The sequence below is a fragment of the Pinus tabuliformis genome, chromosome Q (assembly GCF_031772625.1).
Source record: "Pinus tabuliformis cultivar Carrire ecotype Pingquan chromosome Q, CPIR1, whole genome shotgun sequence".
NCBI lineage: Eukaryota > Viridiplantae > Streptophyta > Pinopsida > Pinales > Pinaceae > Pinus > Pinus tabuliformis.
The window spans coordinates 1,323,198,121-1,323,215,678 of record NC_142296.1 but is presented as its reverse complement, the minus strand read 5'-3'; the positions used below and the strand labels follow the sequence as shown (position 1 = coordinate 1,323,215,678).

The 17,558-nt window shown below is 37.5% G+C and overlaps 1 protein-coding gene across 1 annotated transcript; it reads right to left on the bottom strand.

Annotated features, from left to right (window-relative positions):
- Positions 1–1,069: 1,069 nt before the first annotated feature.
- On the bottom strand, positions 1,070–10,201 carry LOC149224711 (ubiquitin carboxyl-terminal hydrolase 2-like). The gene is made up of 3 exons (XM_089388260.1): positions 8,502–10,201; positions 8,156–8,309; positions 1,070–1,165 (listed from the first exon to the last, which is right to left on the bottom strand). The coding sequence occupies exons 1-3, from the start codon at positions 10,199–10,201 to the stop codon at positions 1,070–1,072; spliced, it is 1,950 nt and encodes a 649-aa protein (XP_089244386.1).
- Between the last annotated feature and the right edge of the window lie 7,357 nt (positions 10,202–17,558).

Here is a 17,558-nt window from a genome sequence, read left to right as displayed (position 1 = left end):
GTACTTGTTGGATTTTCCAAACGTTCTTCCAATGCGCAGGTGCAATGACACATGCACCTTCTATGCACTTCGCAATGTATAGCTCTGGATGACACATCACGCAGCAAAGCTTTCTCATCCTTTGACTTTAAATTGATCTGCAACACGTGGTTCTCCACACTAGCCGCTTTGATCTAGTGGCAGAACACCTGCTACGTAGGCCCTGTCCAAAGTCTATATCAGATCTATATTAGATCTCACACCCTCTCTCAAACATTGTCTATGACACAACCAGAAATTTATTCTATGGATAGACAAACACACACTGCAAAAACTATTATGCCGGCATATCCCCGGCTGTCACGAGTGAAGAGATCGCTTTAGAATGCACGGTCGAAAGGCCACGCATTTCAGGGAATCAGTATCCCCTCCGAAGGCTTCATCTGGAATACTGGTCATGTCCGGTAAGTGAATTTTGTGTTGCTTCTCGGCTTCCAGATCATATTCATTTTCACGTCCCGTTCACTGTTCCTCTAAGGTAGACCTCCACGATGTGACCTCCGTGCAGATCTCAGCGCTTCTACCCACGGCCTTCACATGACAATCCACAGCGATACCAAGACTCCTGTAGCTACCCAGCGTCCAAACTCCATTAAAAATGAATTTTCAACTTGGATTTATCAACACTCCACTCAAACTTTGATCCACACTACACCATAGATCCAATCCATACTGTAGGTTTGTTCGTGCAAGCTCAAACCTCAACACAGGCCTAAGAACTATAATGCTCCTTCACATACATCTAGAATATGTTGGAATATTAATTCCAACTGCAGGCACCGTGGACGCAACATGGACAGCAATGGCAGCCGACTCAGCAAGCACGTACAACCCCGAAGCCGCTCAACAAAACCACCTATCAATTTCGGACCGCTTTCGATCAGAAAGCAGTTTCCGTATAATCGAGTCCTATCCAATTATCCTCAGCCACGTGGTCCTCTGTATACGTCAGCAGAACTGACATTTCGGAGCCTAAAGTTCAGCATAAAAATGCCTCCCGAAATCTCTGTCCACCGTCTGATTGTCATCATCAATCTCCGCCGTCCATTAGAGAAACCTGCATTCGAGCCAGCATTAATGACATTGCGTGGAGTAAAGTTAAAGTCTGGTTGACCGTCGGTTCCATCTGCAAAAGAATTAAATGGAATTTAAACCTGGTTCGTAAACGGTTGGTAGAACATTAATTTTTTTTATACCGGAGGTATGGGCATAGTAAATATGCATTTTACGAGTTATATTTGTATTGTATTGCATATACATTATATAGGTTATGCTTTTTGTTGTGTGTTGACCATTCTGAAATGAAGCCACTCAGCACACGCACGGGTGAATAAAAAAAAGGGAACGAAGATTGAAATGAAGTTTTGCTGCAGCAAAGAACCTGTGTTGACTTTTGTGAAGAGATTTGAAGTGTGCACAACAGTGCAATAGTGAAGGGGTTAATGAAAATGAAAAAGCCATTTTTGGATAATGCAAGGAGTGTATGCATGGCACAGTAGTGCGTAGAGTGATGAAGTTTTTTTTAGATTAATTTTGTATGTATGGGTCGCACAGCAGTGCAAAGAAAAAGAAAGGTTTAGAACATAGCATGTAACATTTTTTTATGTGCTGGAAGTTTTTTTTGTAATGTGCAGGAGCACATAATATTTTTATGTTGAGCAAGCATATGAAAAAAATTATTTTTACAGCAGTATGTGTAAAAATAGTTTTACACCAGTGAATGTAAAAGGGGTTTTACAGCAGTAAATGAAAATGGGTTTTTACACACCAGCAGTGTAAATTCTCAGGAGGAGACAGAGTAAATATTTTGTTGGTTGAATGTATTTTTGGTGAATCCCTCTTAGTAAAAGAGGATGAATATGTATCAGGCATTTTGTTTTAATGAATACAAATCTTTTATGGCTGTGTAATACTCTGTTCTCAGACATTATTTTTAAGCTTCCCTATGCAAAAGATCCCGTGGAAAGAGAAACAGAGCATTGCCTCTGTGTTCAGTTTTATTTGTTTGTTTTTGGGATTTTGCCAGAAAAATCCCCAACAGTGGTATCAGAGCAGGCTTAGGCTCTTTGAAGGTGTTCAAGAAGCTGAAGAAAGGAGTTTTGTTGCAGCAGTAAAGCTTCTCCAGCAGAGTGAAGTCTCAGGCAAAAGATTTAGGTATTCCTCAAAGTTTTTTTTTCTGTGTTGTTGTTGAAGAAACAGTGAGTCATTTTAAAAACACAGTCAGGTATTTTAAACATAGTTAAGAATGGCAAGGTCAAGGAAGAAAGTGTCCAAACCCTCTAAGGTTGTGTCTCCCTCTTCTACTAAAATAGAAAACAATCTATTTGAAAGCATTCTATTTGAGGTTCCAAGGTTCGATGGGAACTTTGATATATGGGAAATAAAAATGAGGACTTTCTTAAAGTCTCAAGGGATTGAAATCTGGGAATCAGTGATTGATGATAGCAAGATGGATAGAGAATCCAAGGAGTACAATGCAAAGGCAGCAAAGACTATCTTGGATGGACTCCCTGATTCTATAAAGAAGAATCTAGGAAAATATTCATCAGCAAAGGAGATATGGGACAGACTGCATGACCTTCATGCAAAGGGAGCACTGACCATGACCATCAGTCAAGAAGAAAATTTTGAACCCATCATAGACGCTGAAAATGAGAATGTTGACCTCATCAAGCTTCAAGTAAAAGAAAGGGATGAAGAGCTTGCCAAGCTTAAGAAGGAACTTGATCAATGCAAGAGGAAGCATCATGAAGAAGTCATCTCCATGACAAATCAATTGAATAAAGCAAAGAAGCAGGAAGATATGTTATCAAATCAACTTGAACAAAGGCACATGAGACTGAATAAGCTTGTAGAAGAGATTGGACAGTACAAGGTAGAGGTCTCCTCCCTTAAGTCTGAACTACAAGAAGCTAGGAAGCAGGCACAAGAAGCTGAAAAGAAAATGGAGAGCAGTCAAGCAGAAATTTCCAAAATGAAGACAGATATCATCTCTCTTAAAATAGTAGCAGCTGAAGCTACTTGTAGCAAAGAAGAAACTGAGGAACAACTTGCAAAGAAAAATAATGAGTGTGAAAGATTGGAAGAAGAAATAGTCCTCCTAAGGAAAAAGGTTGAAGGGATGAATAAAATCATGAAGAGCTCTCAAGCCTTGGATGACATGCTCATCTATCACAGATCTCCATCTGATAAATCAGGACTCGGGTATGTAGGTGAACCCTCAAACAAGAATGAATATGATTTAAGCAAAGGAGATGTGAAGAAGCCAGAAAGAAATGGTGATGCTCCTAGTTCCAGCAAAGGCAAGGAGAAAGATCATGGGTACAATAGAAGAAATCCTACTCCAAGTAGAAAACCAGCTCCAAGAAGAAATGTTAATGATGTCAAAGAGGCAAGAGGCAATGGTTATCATCAAGGGATCACAAGGCAGAAAAGCTTCAGAAGTACATCAAGGAAACCTCCATCTCCCAGGTACCAAAGTTCATTTTATGGTTATTGTTATTCTTGTTCAAACTTTGGTCATATGGCAAAAGACTGTAGAGCATTTCATAGAGATAGATGTTGTAGTCTCCGACAATCTCCAAGAAATAATTTTATAAGAAGAAATCATGAATTCTTATTCATGAACAATGTAGAATGTTTCAAGTGTCATAACATTGGGCATATAGCACGTGATTGTAACTTAACATGGGCTCTTACACAAGCTAGACCCATGCAAAAGAAGAAAGTTACACAAGTATGGAGAAAGAAGGAAATACAGCCTGAAAGTCCCTTGAGCTCTCCAGCTGATCTAAGTTACTTTTAAGAAAACTTTGCTGAAATAAAACAATGCATACAGTTAGGGGGAGCCTGTAATTATTGATCATTATTGCTGAACTGTTTTAACAGTCATTCTTTGATGAAGATCTTGTTATAGGGGAGAGATATGGAATTAAATCTGCCATAAAAGCAAAGAAGAAAAGTCTGCAGGGCATGGAGATTGCGTGGAGGATGTATTGCAGCGCAGTAGAGCACAAATGAATTTTTTTTGTTGTTAATCCCTCTGAAATGTAATATGCAGCGGTGTTAAAAAATGTAATGTTTTTACTTTGTTTTTTATCACATATGCAATGCAATATGCACAGAAGTGCGGAGAAGAAAAAGGGGCAACGTTGAAATGTGAAGTGCAGCAGCGCGATAAGAAAAATGAGAAGTAGTAGAACACACAGCAGTGTGTGAGTGAAGATGAAGATGAATTCGATGTGAATCATATGCATTGTATATGCATTGTAATGCAAAGCAAGGAGACCCGCAAAGCAGTGCGAAGGCAGAACATAGAACAGGGGCAGTGTGGAAACTTTTGTGTGTGGAGCACATGGATTAGAATGCACAACAGCATGAAATTTTTTTTTGTGGAGTACATGCATTGAAATGCATAGCAATGAAATGTAGTTTTTTTTTTCTTTTTATGTAATGTGAGAAAATATACTCACAACAGAGTGAGTGTAATACACATCAGATGGAAATGTTTTGTATTGGCAATGAAAATGCAAAGCAGTGAGAGGAAAATGAGAAGAGGGCAAAACGCAGCAGAGCGTAAATGCCCAGTGTTTGAGAATGCAATGAAATTTTTCACACAACAGTGAAAAGGGTAATATAAGTCTTGTTTTTGTTGTTGGAGAATATGTAGTAAAAACACACAACAATGTGAATATGAAAAATGCAGCAGCATGAAGTTTTTTTTGTTGTTGAAGAAACGAAATGTAATGGGCAGCAGCACATGTAAAAGAAATTTTTCTTTACAGCAGTAAATGTAAGTGCAGTGAGTGTGTTGTTCATTGAACTGAAATCCAATATATGCACAGCAGTGCATTGTGTAAATAAAAAAAATGAAGACGAAGATTGTGTGAAGCAAGGGTGTAAAAAGGAACAGGGGCAGCCCGTGTTAATTTTTTTTGTGTGGAGAATGAAGCGCAGCAGCGTGAGGATGATTCCTTTTATATGCAAGTAACGCAGTGTAATGAGTGAAACGAAAAGGGCAGCAAATGAAGAAAATAGAATGAGATGCATAGAAGTGCAGTGAGGGTAACGAACACAGCAGTGTGAGAAATTTTTACGCACAACAGTGCGAATTGCAGAGGCAAGCCAGCAGCGAACAATCAAGGGGAGATGCACAACAGTGCATAGAATATATGTGTTGATTTATGTAATAAAAAAATGGTGAAACGCAGCAGCGTAGATAAAATCCAAACTTTTTTTTGGTATTGTATTTGAAGCAAAGTATATAACGCACAACAGTGCGAGAAGAGAGGAAGTGAAGTTCTTTGGTGAATCCCTCTATCAAGAGGAAGATGTTTTTCAGCATATACTGGTGAATCCCTCTGTCAAGAGGAAGGTGCTCTTCAGCACAGTCTCAGGTGAATCCCTTTGTCATGAGGAAGGTGCTCTTAAGCACAGTCTCAGGTGAATCCCTCTGTTAAGAGGAAGACTATTTTGTTGTTTGTGGAACTGCATGAAAAGCAGTATTGGTGAATCCCTCTATGTGAGGAAGATATTCTTGTAACAGCAGTGTTAGTGAATCCCTCTATGTGAGGAAGTGTTTGGGTATGACTGAATGCCCAGCAGTTGAAATTAAAGGGGAGTGTTGGAATATTAATTCCAACTGCAGGCACTGTGGACGCAACATGGACAACGATGGCAGCCGACTCAGCAAGCACGTACAACCCCGAAACCGCTCAGCAAAACCACCTATCAATTTCGGACCGCTTTCGATCAGAAAGCAGTTTCCGTATAATTGAGCCCGATCCAATTATCCTCAGCCACGTGGTCCTCTGTATAGGTCAGCAGAACTGACATTTCGGAGCCTAAAGTTCAGCATAAAAATGCCTCCCGAAATCTCCGTCCACCGTCCGATTGTCATCATCAATCTCCGTCGTCCATCAGAGAAACCTGCATTCGAGCCAGCATTAATGACATTGCGTGGAGTAAAGTTAAAGTCTGGTTGACCGCCGGTTCCATCTGCAAAAGAATTAAATGGAATTTAAACCTGGTTCGTAAACGGTTGGTAGAACATTAATTTTTTTTATACCGGAGGTATGGGCATAGTAAATATGCATTTTACGAGTTATATTTGTATTGTATTGCATATACATTATACAGGTTATGCTTTTTGTTGTGTGTTGACCATTCTGAAATGAAGCCACTCAGCACACGCACGGGTGAATAAAAAAAAGGGAACGAAGATTGAAATGAAGTTTTGCTGCAGCAAAGAACCTGTGTTGACTTTTGTGAAGAGATTTGAAGTGTGCACAGCAGTGAAATAGTGAAGGGGTTAATGAAAAAGCCATTTTTGGATAATGCAAGGAGTGTATGCATGGCACAGCAGTGCGTAGAGTGATGAAGTTTTTTTGAGATTAATTTTGTATGTATGGGTCGCACAACAGTGCAAAGAAAAAGAAAGGTTTAGAACATAACATGTAACATTTTTTTATGTGCTGGAAGTTTTTTTTGTAATGTGCAGGAGCACATAATATTTTTATGGTGAGCAAGCATATGAAAAAAATTATTTTTACAGCAGTATGTGTAAAAATAGTTTTACACCAGTGAATGTAAAAGGGGTTTTACAGCAGTAAATGAAAATGGGTTTTTACACACCAGCAGTGTAAATTCTCAGGAGGAGACAGAGTAAATATTTTGTTGGTTGAATGTATTTTTGGTGAATCCCTCTCAGTAAAAGAGGATGAATATGTATTAGGCATTTTGTTTTAATGAATACAAATCTTTTATGGCTATGTAATCCACGGCTAAGTCGGCGCGATTGGCCCTCCAAACCACGTGACAACTTCACGTCAGTCACGCTTTTCAAATCAATGTACAGGTCCCTTGGTCTGGTAGCACACGACGACTTTGCATCAGTCACGCCTTTCAAACCAGCATACAGGTCCCTCGGTCTTGTAGCTCTGATACCAAATATTGAAAATGAGATAAACTCTAAACAGATTACAGAAAAATACGCATAAAGATCAGAGACAAAATATTGGCGAAAAAAGGCTGAAGCCTCATGCTTCTCTCTCACTTTTATAAATCTTTCCTTCAAATAATTGAATATAGTGTTACAAATAAATAGATGGGAGATAGTGTTCTCAAGATAGTGCGTGCTATCTTAGACACTTTTGGTTGAGATAATTTCTCACCAGATAGTGCGTGCTATCTTAGACACTTTTGGTTGAGACACTTTTGGTTTTTCAAGGTATTCAATCCATATATACAATCAAAAAACCAATTTAAATAACACAAATCAAAATTTCATCTCAAATCAAAATCCAAAAATTACACTAAAGACAACTCTATAGATTATTATTAAATTTATAATAAAATTTTGAAAATCCTTTTGCTCTAATAATCTATTTTTGTAGTGAACAATAAAATATAGCTATATGAATTCTTTAATCACAAATAAATATTTGTTAAGCATAATGAACTCTTTAACCCTTAAAAACTTGTGTTTGAAAATTTCTAAATCCATAAATATAAAATAAGATTAATTTTTTTTCATTCCATTGAATGAATTAACAACTCTTTATCACTATTACATAGTGAATAACAGAAGAATTAGAAAAGCGTACCATCCATTCTCATATTTATTTCTTATAATTATAAAAGTTTTGAACAAGGTGATCAATTACATGACTACACCCAAAATTAATAATATAAACAGTCAAAATTAGTACATTGAATTTCACATTTACAATTGGTAGATAATATGATGTTTCTTGGGAAGACATAGTTAAGAAAGACAGTTCTTAAATTCTCTCTCAAAGCCCTCTTAAATTAAAAGAACAAAATCAAATTCTAGATTTATTTTGCAATCTGGCATCCCAAACCAAAGACATAATAACAAGCTATTCAAATTTACCAACTCTTTGATACCAATAAGTTTGCCCCTCATGAGAGTATGTGTCCAACATTTCTTGAGATGTTGACCTGCCTTATTATATTGGTCTAGAAATTGTTAGTCCACCATTCAAAACTTTTAGTCAACAATCTTCTTTACAATATTTTCTGTAATTCCTTACAATGTATACTTCTCATAAAACAGTATGTAAGCCTCACTACCGAAAACTTCTCTCGAGGATACCTTCCTCACAAAAGAATCACTGATATTAAGCCATTGCCAGACAGAGCCATCTTGATCGCCTCTGACATATGCAACATAATGACCAAAATCGATGGTGCCTCGATGCTCAACCACTCCAATTAATCGGTAAAAACAGTCAGCTTTGTCAGGAAAGCTACACGAAAACAAATACAGTTACATATCATACTTCTGTTCACATTGTAAAGTGACTAAACAGAGAACTAAGAGGGAAGTGAAAATCCACTAGAGTCAACCAGAGTGAGCCAAAACTATGCTGTCAACTGTAAAATAGAAAATAGAGAAAGAGCAATATATAACAAACATGCTTTAAAAGGTTGGTAATTACCTGGAGTCCATATAGGGCCTGAGATCGAGAGTCTCTTGAAAGGCAACATGATCACTCAACTTATTTAATATGCCAAATAAGCCATGCTTGAACCTTTTTAAATGGATGGTTAGAATAGGAGGAGCCTTTCCGATGAGGTATCTTTTGGTTGCTTCCTGTGATATGCCATTAATATTGGCTTCATTCTCTATTGTCTTTAATCTTTTTTTCTTCAGTCTATGTCCTTCTTCACTTGATGTAAGGTTTTGGGACTCCAAATCCCATTTTCCCAAATTTTCAGATATTCTGCCACCTTCTTCCTCTAGGCTTGTGGATGCGAACCTTTCAGCATAATTGATCCCATCAATTTCTGACTTCTCTTCAGCACCAAAAATTCTTAAATCATTTTTATTCGAATGATCCTCTGCATCACTGCATGAAACCCCCTCTGCAGAGGAATCACGTACTGATTCTGCATTCAACCTGCCATTAAATCCCGTGCCCTGATGTGCCTTTGCTGTCGCATTTTCCAGGTTGTCAGACCCATTAACAAGCTTAGAAGCACAATTTGGACATCTCCATCCATTTTCTCCACTTAGGGTTTCTGGCCTCGTGAACTCCACCAAGCAGCCTTCAACCGAAATTGGAATAACTGCGGGCTTCATATCTTCCAGGGTTTCAGTAGTTACAGGCATAACCTTAAACAAAGTATTTCCTTCGTTTCGACCATACAAAGGGCTCTCTGATTCACAAACATCTATATTGTTTCCCTCAACTACAGAGCTTTCTGCTGCTGCTTTTTCATCATTATCAAAAGGATGCCAAATATCATCATGTGAATAAAGGTCTCCAATTAACGAGGAACTGACTTCTAATTCATTGTCAGTGTTCAATTCTGCAAACGTTTGTGTTACCTCAACCTCGTCACCAGCAACAGAATCCCTTTTTTTGTAAGGAAGGGAAAACGCACGACCACCCAGCAAACCAAAAACAGATTTAGAAGTAGTGGCCTCATCATTCTTCAATTGGATTTTGGAAGATGATGGGTCATTTTGGTTAGGCAATGAGGCATTCATGGGCTCTGGTTTTCTTGGAAGTGACAATGACAAATCATAAAATGGTTCGTGTGTCACCGAACGGTAACCACATTTTGAACAGCAAATTGTGCTACACAGCTGACCTTGAAACACACGATCAACCAAAGTTGCATTATTCCTCTGGTTCGAACACTCATCGCTGTTGCCCTCAGCAGCCTCTCCATCTCCACAATTAGTGGACTTTGAGTTGCTTAAACTCACTAATTCTTCAGTGTGCAAGTTGTCAAGTAAACATCTGAGAAACTCATGGCTGTCCTGTTGCGTCAATCCCCTAAACTGCCAAACCTTGGCACAAATAGCACTAAAAAGAAACTCGGGATTGACGGTCTCATTTCCTTTGCTCCACCATGTAAATTCAGTGTCAACATCATCATCATCATCTCCTTGCTTCGATCCGCCTGTACTTGTTTCAACATACAGCTTTCTCAGAGCTGAAGTGATTGGGCCTTCGGGAAACTGTGCAGGTTTCATGAAATGATCACGAAACAAATCCACTGCAAGCAAATTCTGCATAACAGAGTTGAAAAAGCAAGTATTACCAATATTCCTGAGTCCTTTGACTATGCGCCTGTCATTTTCACGCTTGGTATCATTTATCTGTTGTCCTTCCTCCATACTGGTCATCTTTACCTCGATTTTCGAAAATATTTTGGAATTAGATAAACCAGATAAACTGAAGCCCTTTCCCTTTGCGATGTGACCAAAATAGTTTTCTAAACTCTGCGAAAAATTTACTACTTGCTCGATCCGTATCCAAATGAGTCTCGCTCCTTCGCTCGGACTGTATTCAAATGAATTTTGTTTGTCGTCGTTCCAAAAATTGATATCCGATTCAATTTGGTTTCATTTAACTTTGAAAAAGAAGAGTGGAATGGTTTCCACATATATAGGTTCAAATTCACCTTTTTAACGGCTATACTTTTGATTGATTAATAAAGGGTACGTCGGTTTGAATCAATATATGTTAATATTTTTATTGATTAATAATAAATTTCTAATTAATATTTTACATTGATACGAGTGAATGTGTATTTACATGTTTAGATTTATCTTAAATATTGATGGACAACTACCATGGTTTAAATATGGATGGACAACTACCATGGTTTATGTAATATCAGGGATTGTAAATCATTATATCTAAATCTATCAAATAATTAATTCAAACTTATTTTAATAATTATTATTTTTTAATTTTAAAATTATTCTAAATGTTTGATCAAACAAATATAACATTACATTACATACCCCCAATGGGGGTGGAAAAGTCTGGGTATGAGAAGGATGGGGAAGGGGAATTATTTCCTCCCACTCATTGAATGGAGGCACAAGTGGCAAGTTGGTAGCATGCAACTCATTATGCACATAACCTTCAAGATGTTGGACGATAGTGTTATTAGCGGGATGGTGAGTTTCAGCTAGTTGAGTGCAAGTTAGGTTATGGGCATTGGGAGGGCATAGGTGATTGTAAAGAGTATACTCAAGTCACCATCCTGTGCATGCCCCTTCGGCTCTACTATTCTACCTTTGAGATTTCAAATGGAAAGAGGAGCTTTTCTTCTAGTGCAGTGGGGTGTAAATTGCATCAAGTCTAGGAACCAAGCTAGGCAAAGAATTGGGTCTTTTCATGTCCCTAGAAGCTTCCTATAAAAAAATGAAATGCACAGGGTTCGACAATTGAAGGAGTGTCTTGTAACAGCTCCTCCCATATTTATCCACATTCATCAACCTACCAAAGTAAACATGAGTTGAGGGCTACTATGACATGACTCAACCTCCTAGGTACAATTAAGGAAGTGGAATCGACAAACTAAAACTTTACTAGCCTTTCTCGAGAGCTACAAGACCCTAGGAGTCAAACAACCACTTCATGTGCCATAACCCCAAGTTAACTTTCCTTTTTAATGATCTCGACTCCCAGTTGCTTACATAACAAGGTAAGCTAGTGATTGTAACCCTCCAGTCGCATGGATAACCCTGCCTCTTAGCGACTTCAACCCCAATTTCTCAATTTTGAGCTTGCAACTCTGGAATTTGACCCACTTTTTCAAGGCTAGTATCCAAACCTCTAGTCAGAACTTGATAGAACTTTCTAGAATGATGAATGATGCAAGGACAAAGCCATTAACGCAAAACTTAGTCAAGAACTTGACCTAACCATGTCTAACCATGACAGATATTTTTTCAAACACATTGAGAACATGAAATCTACATGTCATGAATGCATATCTGAACATAGGGGTTTGATACTAATTGAGAATCATCAATGCGGTTTAATGCTCTCATAATAGTTTCAATAACATCTATTAGGTCATAAATTCAATAACCAGTCAAAACAAGATAAGAGACATATCTAGAATTTATCATAATACCATGCTTATAACTAGCATATAACCAGAATAATAACAATGATAGAACAACCATCAAAGTCACATCATAACAAGTACAGATACTCATGAAATACAAGACGAAAAGAGCTCTTATTAACAAATGCAAAAACCGACCAAGTCAGGGACTTCCGCGTACCACCCGACCATTAATTGGGCTGGACCAAATCTTTCTTTCAGAAAATCACCCCTGTGTCATATTCCAAGCATGAATGTGGGACTCACAACAAAACAACCAGGGCTTCTCAACCTTTAACACAATCTTGTCAAAACCGTTCAAGGGACTTCTAGGCCCGATACAAGCACATACACTACCAAGATTTACTGCAATCTCACCATTACCTCTCAAGGGATTCCTAGGCCCAAACAACAAAACATACACTACCAGGGTTTATCACAATCCTACCAAAAACGGTCAAGGGATCACTAGGCCCTAAACAAGTTTGGATGTCTATGGGTTTCTTCACCAATACCTTGAGGAATTTTTCTGTCTCCACCCTCGAGATTTACCACAATCCCACTAAAACCGTTCAAGGGATTCTTAGGCCCTTGGGAATAATCCTAAGACCACCTCAGCTTGTTCCAAAACCATATGGCGATCCAAAGCTCAACCACATGAAAGAACCCTATCACACCATGGCTATCCGAAAATGGCAAGGCTAAAATCATTGTCATACGTGAAAAAACCCATGCTAATGACAACAAGAGAACCAAATACACACACACATGTACCATGCATGCCAAAACAAGTAAGGAAATCATACATGCAACTTGATATCTACAAGTAGTCCCATTGTAGCAGCTTGATCCAGCTCCTCCTTGCTTGATCATTGCTTCCCTTTGCTTTCTTGTCCTTCCTTTGTCTTCATTTATCCAATTCTAGAGTGCTCCAAGAATGCTCTAAGTGTGCAAGATATGAGAGAGAGAATAAAGAGAGAGCTACAATCCAAATTTGTCAAAAGGCTAAATTGACAAAAACTGTGAATTGATCCTCAGTAGCCTTTTTATCATTGAGGCCTCTAATTTCTTCAAATTCCTCTCTTTTTTCATTCAATTTCCTCCTCACATGCAACTAGTGACCTTTCACTTTCATTTTCTCCTATTTTCTATTATTTCATAAATAAATGCCAATTAATGCCTCTTTGCCATTCCAAAGTCTTTGCCATTGTCCTTTCCAATTTCCTTAGCCATAATAAACCGAAATGAACCCCCACCAGGATGTTTTTCCCAACTTTAAGCTTGGAATATGTGTCCCATGACCTTGGTCTCATTTTTCCTTTATTAACTTTATTACATGAACTTTTAAATCGAGGCTATTACATGTCTCAACTCTGGCTCTCTAGGTAAGTTCCCTTGTCTATTCATGTGACATCCTCAGGGCTATTTTTCTTCATGGCTGTGGGTGAGAATTCTATTGTATGGTTTGTTTACTAGGTTTTTGGAAGTTTGGCCTAGCACTTATAAGGCCTCGACTAGAAGTTGGAGTCAGGGATTGACGAGGCTCCAGGTGTTGTGTACTCTATTTTCAATTAAATTTGAGGATGTTCTTGTTTGTATGATTTCATTGCAGCTGGTAACTCAAAATTAATTTTCATCATATGTAGTATGTCTTTCTAGAATAAGATATCTCAGTTTTTTGGCTTGCTCATAGAGCATTGTGTGTTAATTTTCTACCCTAAGGGGTGTAGTGTTAACATAGATGGAATAGACACTATTAAAGGGAGTTGTACATTGTTATCGAGAAGTTGGTCTTTGGTAGAGGGATGGGGTAACCTCAGCCGGGTGTTTCCTCCCTCATGAGAGGCTTGGGCTTGGGATTGGGACAATTTCACAGTTGGTTACAAGGTAATGGTGTTGTCAAAATTCTATATAGTGTTTAAGACAAGGTGAAATCTCATACGGGCTGGAGTTGGGTGGACAATGTTTAGACAACAAGGCATAGCAAGGAGGGGTTTAGGACCACGGGGGAAATGAGTGGAGCATAGAGGGAAAGTTACGGTGAAAGGGGTGCATGTGGAATAGAGGTAGAGTTAGAGGAGGAGGTGGCCTTTAACCAAATGCCTTCTCCTAGACATGTTGATATTCCTCCCCCTTTCGAATCTCTAGACTATCAGATGTGGCGCGTCATCCTTCTCTTGGAACAATTGGAGTAGGACTACCATGATGACCGAAACAAAACTATAACCTTCATGAATGATCTGCAACAAAACCAATGGAACATGTTGAACCATCTGGTGTCACTTCAGCAGGGTCAACAAAGATTGGTTGAGAACATGGATTGCATGGAGGAAAGGATTGCGCACTTAGAGTTTCATTGATGTAGGAGCATTAGAGTTTCCAATCCATTAAGTCTTCAATGTGAAAAAATCTTCAAAAAGGGGTCTTTATTTTTCAGAACAATTTATATTCTTCTTTGTAAATAAATTGTATTTTTTGAGTTGAGAAGTTTTATGATTTTTAGAACTAGACGAGTCATAGTTTTAGAAAATCTATGAATAGGAAAGATTTTATCCATAAGGAAAAAAATCAATTCTTTCTTACAAAGCATGAGGGATTTTAGGGATAGATTGAGTGATTTTAGAATTTAGAAAAATATGACTAGAGGAGTGATTTATGGATGATTTATGGAGTGATTTTAGGATTTAGGAAAATTTGTTTTATGGAGTGATTTATAAAATCTATGATGTTTATAAATTCTATCTATTGTAATTCTATGGGAAATAAAAGAAGACAATAACTGTGAGGAAAGAAGAGAATGGTCAAATGAATGTAGAATCAAGTCAGGAGAGGAAGAGAGGTTTTGAGTATTTGTGCATGTACATATTTTAATCAATGAAATAAAGTTTCATGCTTTCTATGTATGAATTATGTACATGCATGGTCACTTGAAGAATTCTAGTTTGTGTGTGAAATATGGAATTAATATGAAATTTTCTTTGAATGGGTGTGTTGTTTAAATACAATTGAATAGCAGAGTTGGGAAGAATTCCATTTGGAATTCCAGCTAGATCAAGCTTGGAATTGGGTAGAATCCATAGAGATTCCAAATTATATAAAAGTCTTTATGACACAAAAGTGGAGCTTACAGGAAAATTCATATTTTTCCTATATCAAGTGGTATCAGAGCAAGGATATGCTCTTTGGGAAACATATATCTGAGTGAGAAGGTGTTTTTTTGCACATTAAATCTTATGCAAAGGATGGAAGAGCAGATCCATTGAGATTTGACAGGTTATTTGTCTTGTGTTTTTTTTAATTAATTAATGTGCAGATAGCAACCATTACAAGAGTAAAGTTATGAAAGAGGGAGAAGGATCATACAAAGCTCTCAAGTGAAGGAATTTGTGACAGAACCCTAGCAGCAAATTAACATTGTTGAAGAGGAAGAGGACAAGCGCAATTTCTCCGTAAGTGAGTAAGGTATATGCAACATCTAAGAGAGAAAGGAGTGCTCAAAAAGAAGGTTCAATTGAAGTGAACCATTGGCCAAGTTTAGAGGAGATATCTTTGTTAGGTCTTGGCTAGATTGCAACTCACAAGTGGACAAGGAGAGTTCACGAAACAAGTAAGTGACAATGACCATTGATATTCATGTCAAGGGTTCAATGAGAAGTCACAAGCAGATGAAAGAGAATTCAAAAGTAGTTGGCATGAGGAAGATGAAGGATGAGGAATTTGAGAAAGAGATGACTGAGATGAAGTTATAGTTGAATGTGCTTATGTAGATACTACAAAAAGAAGTTGAATATCAGAGATGTGGATGGGTACTACAAAAGAGAGTGAAATGGCACAAGTTGCAGGTGAAGTTGAAGCACAAGTTGAGCATTTAATAGAGGGAAGAAGAGTACAGGGTAGCAGAGATGGAGGTTTGCATTTGCAAACCAAAATAAGGACCAGTTCTTGGTGAAGATGAAGATGAAAGAGCTGATGAGATCCAAGGATCTCATGATTTTTAAACTAATGAGATGTTTGTGAATGAAGGTCATGTAGGTGTAGATCATGGAGAGTTTCCTCGTGAAGGGAATATCGAGGGAATTCCAATTAATAGAATTGCGGATGAAATTTTTATGCCAGAGGAAAGAGATGTGGACTTCTAGGAAGAAGAAAAACTTTTGGAGGAATGGTCAATGAAGGACATAAGTATTGATGAGTTTACAATTTCAATTCAAGGTAAATTTATTGATTTGTGTGAAGATTTGAAACTTATTGAGGAGATATTAGTAAATTAGAAAGTGCATATTTAGCTTGTAAATTTGAGCCTAGAAGAAGAGGAAATTGTCTCAAAAGAGAATAATGAGGAGGATGTTACAAGGCTTGAGCAACATATAGTGAAGCAGTTGTATAAACCAGATTGTGCCAAGAGTCTTGAAACTCTTATACAAAAAGAAGGTGTGCAGTAGCAAGCAAGAGATGATAGCAAATTTTAGCACTCAAGAACAAACTTGGATGAGGTACTTGATAGGTTGTGTATGTTGATGAAAAGGATGATCAAGAGAAGGTACAACAAAAGGAAAAGGACATCCAACAACAAAGTACAATTTAATAAGCAGCTTTGCATCAACAAGGCAAGTGTACGTGAACAACATAGAATTTGAAATCCTTGAGAATTGAAGGAAACATCAGTAGTAGGAAAACAATATGCAGAAATGGATACACAACAACAAAAAAAAGTTTGGGATCGTGGAGAATTCAGAAATTGATGAAACATGAGCCAAAAGGTCATGATTTTTTTCTATCTTGGAGTCTGATGCAAGAGAATTAGAGCTTCCAATCCATTAAGTATTCAAGGTGAAAAAACTTCAAAAAGGGAGTCTTTATTTTTTAGAAGAATTTATATTATTCTATTTAAATAAATTGTATTTTTTGAGTTGAGATATTTTGGAATTTAGAAAAATATGACTTATGGAGTGATTTTAGGATTTAGGAAAATATGATTTATGGAGTGATTTTAGGATCTAGAAAATATATGATATTTCTAAATTCTAAATATATTGTAATCCCGTGGGCAGTAAAAGAAGAGAGTATGTGTGAGGAAATGAGAGAATGCCCAAATGAATGTAGAATCGAGCCAAGAGAGGAAGGGAGGTTTTGATTATTTGTGTATGTACATATTTTAATTAATGAAAAAGAGTTTCATGCTTTTTGTGTATAAATTATGTACATGCATGATTGCTTGAAGAATTCTAGTTTGTGTGTGAAATCTAGAATTAATATGAAATTGAGTTTGTGAATGGGTGTGTTGTTTAAATACAATTGAACCCATAGAGATTCCAAATTTGTAAAATATTTTGTGACATAGGAGTGGAGATTTTAGGAAAAGTCATATTTTTCCTGACATCATTCATGTTCATGGAGACTACAGGTCACCAAATCCTTCAGGGAAAATACTAGTCATTCCTGCATAGGAAAATCCTCTCATTCCTTGATGTTGGTGGGTTGTCTCTTAATCTTAGACATCTTCTGGTCATTTGGTCATTTTTTTGGATTCTCAGTGAATTTCGACACTTTGTAATTAGTTTTTGTATCAACCATCTAGCCAACAAATCCAGCAGGAATGAGGTCAGAAGATCGACATATTATGGGTTGACATGTTG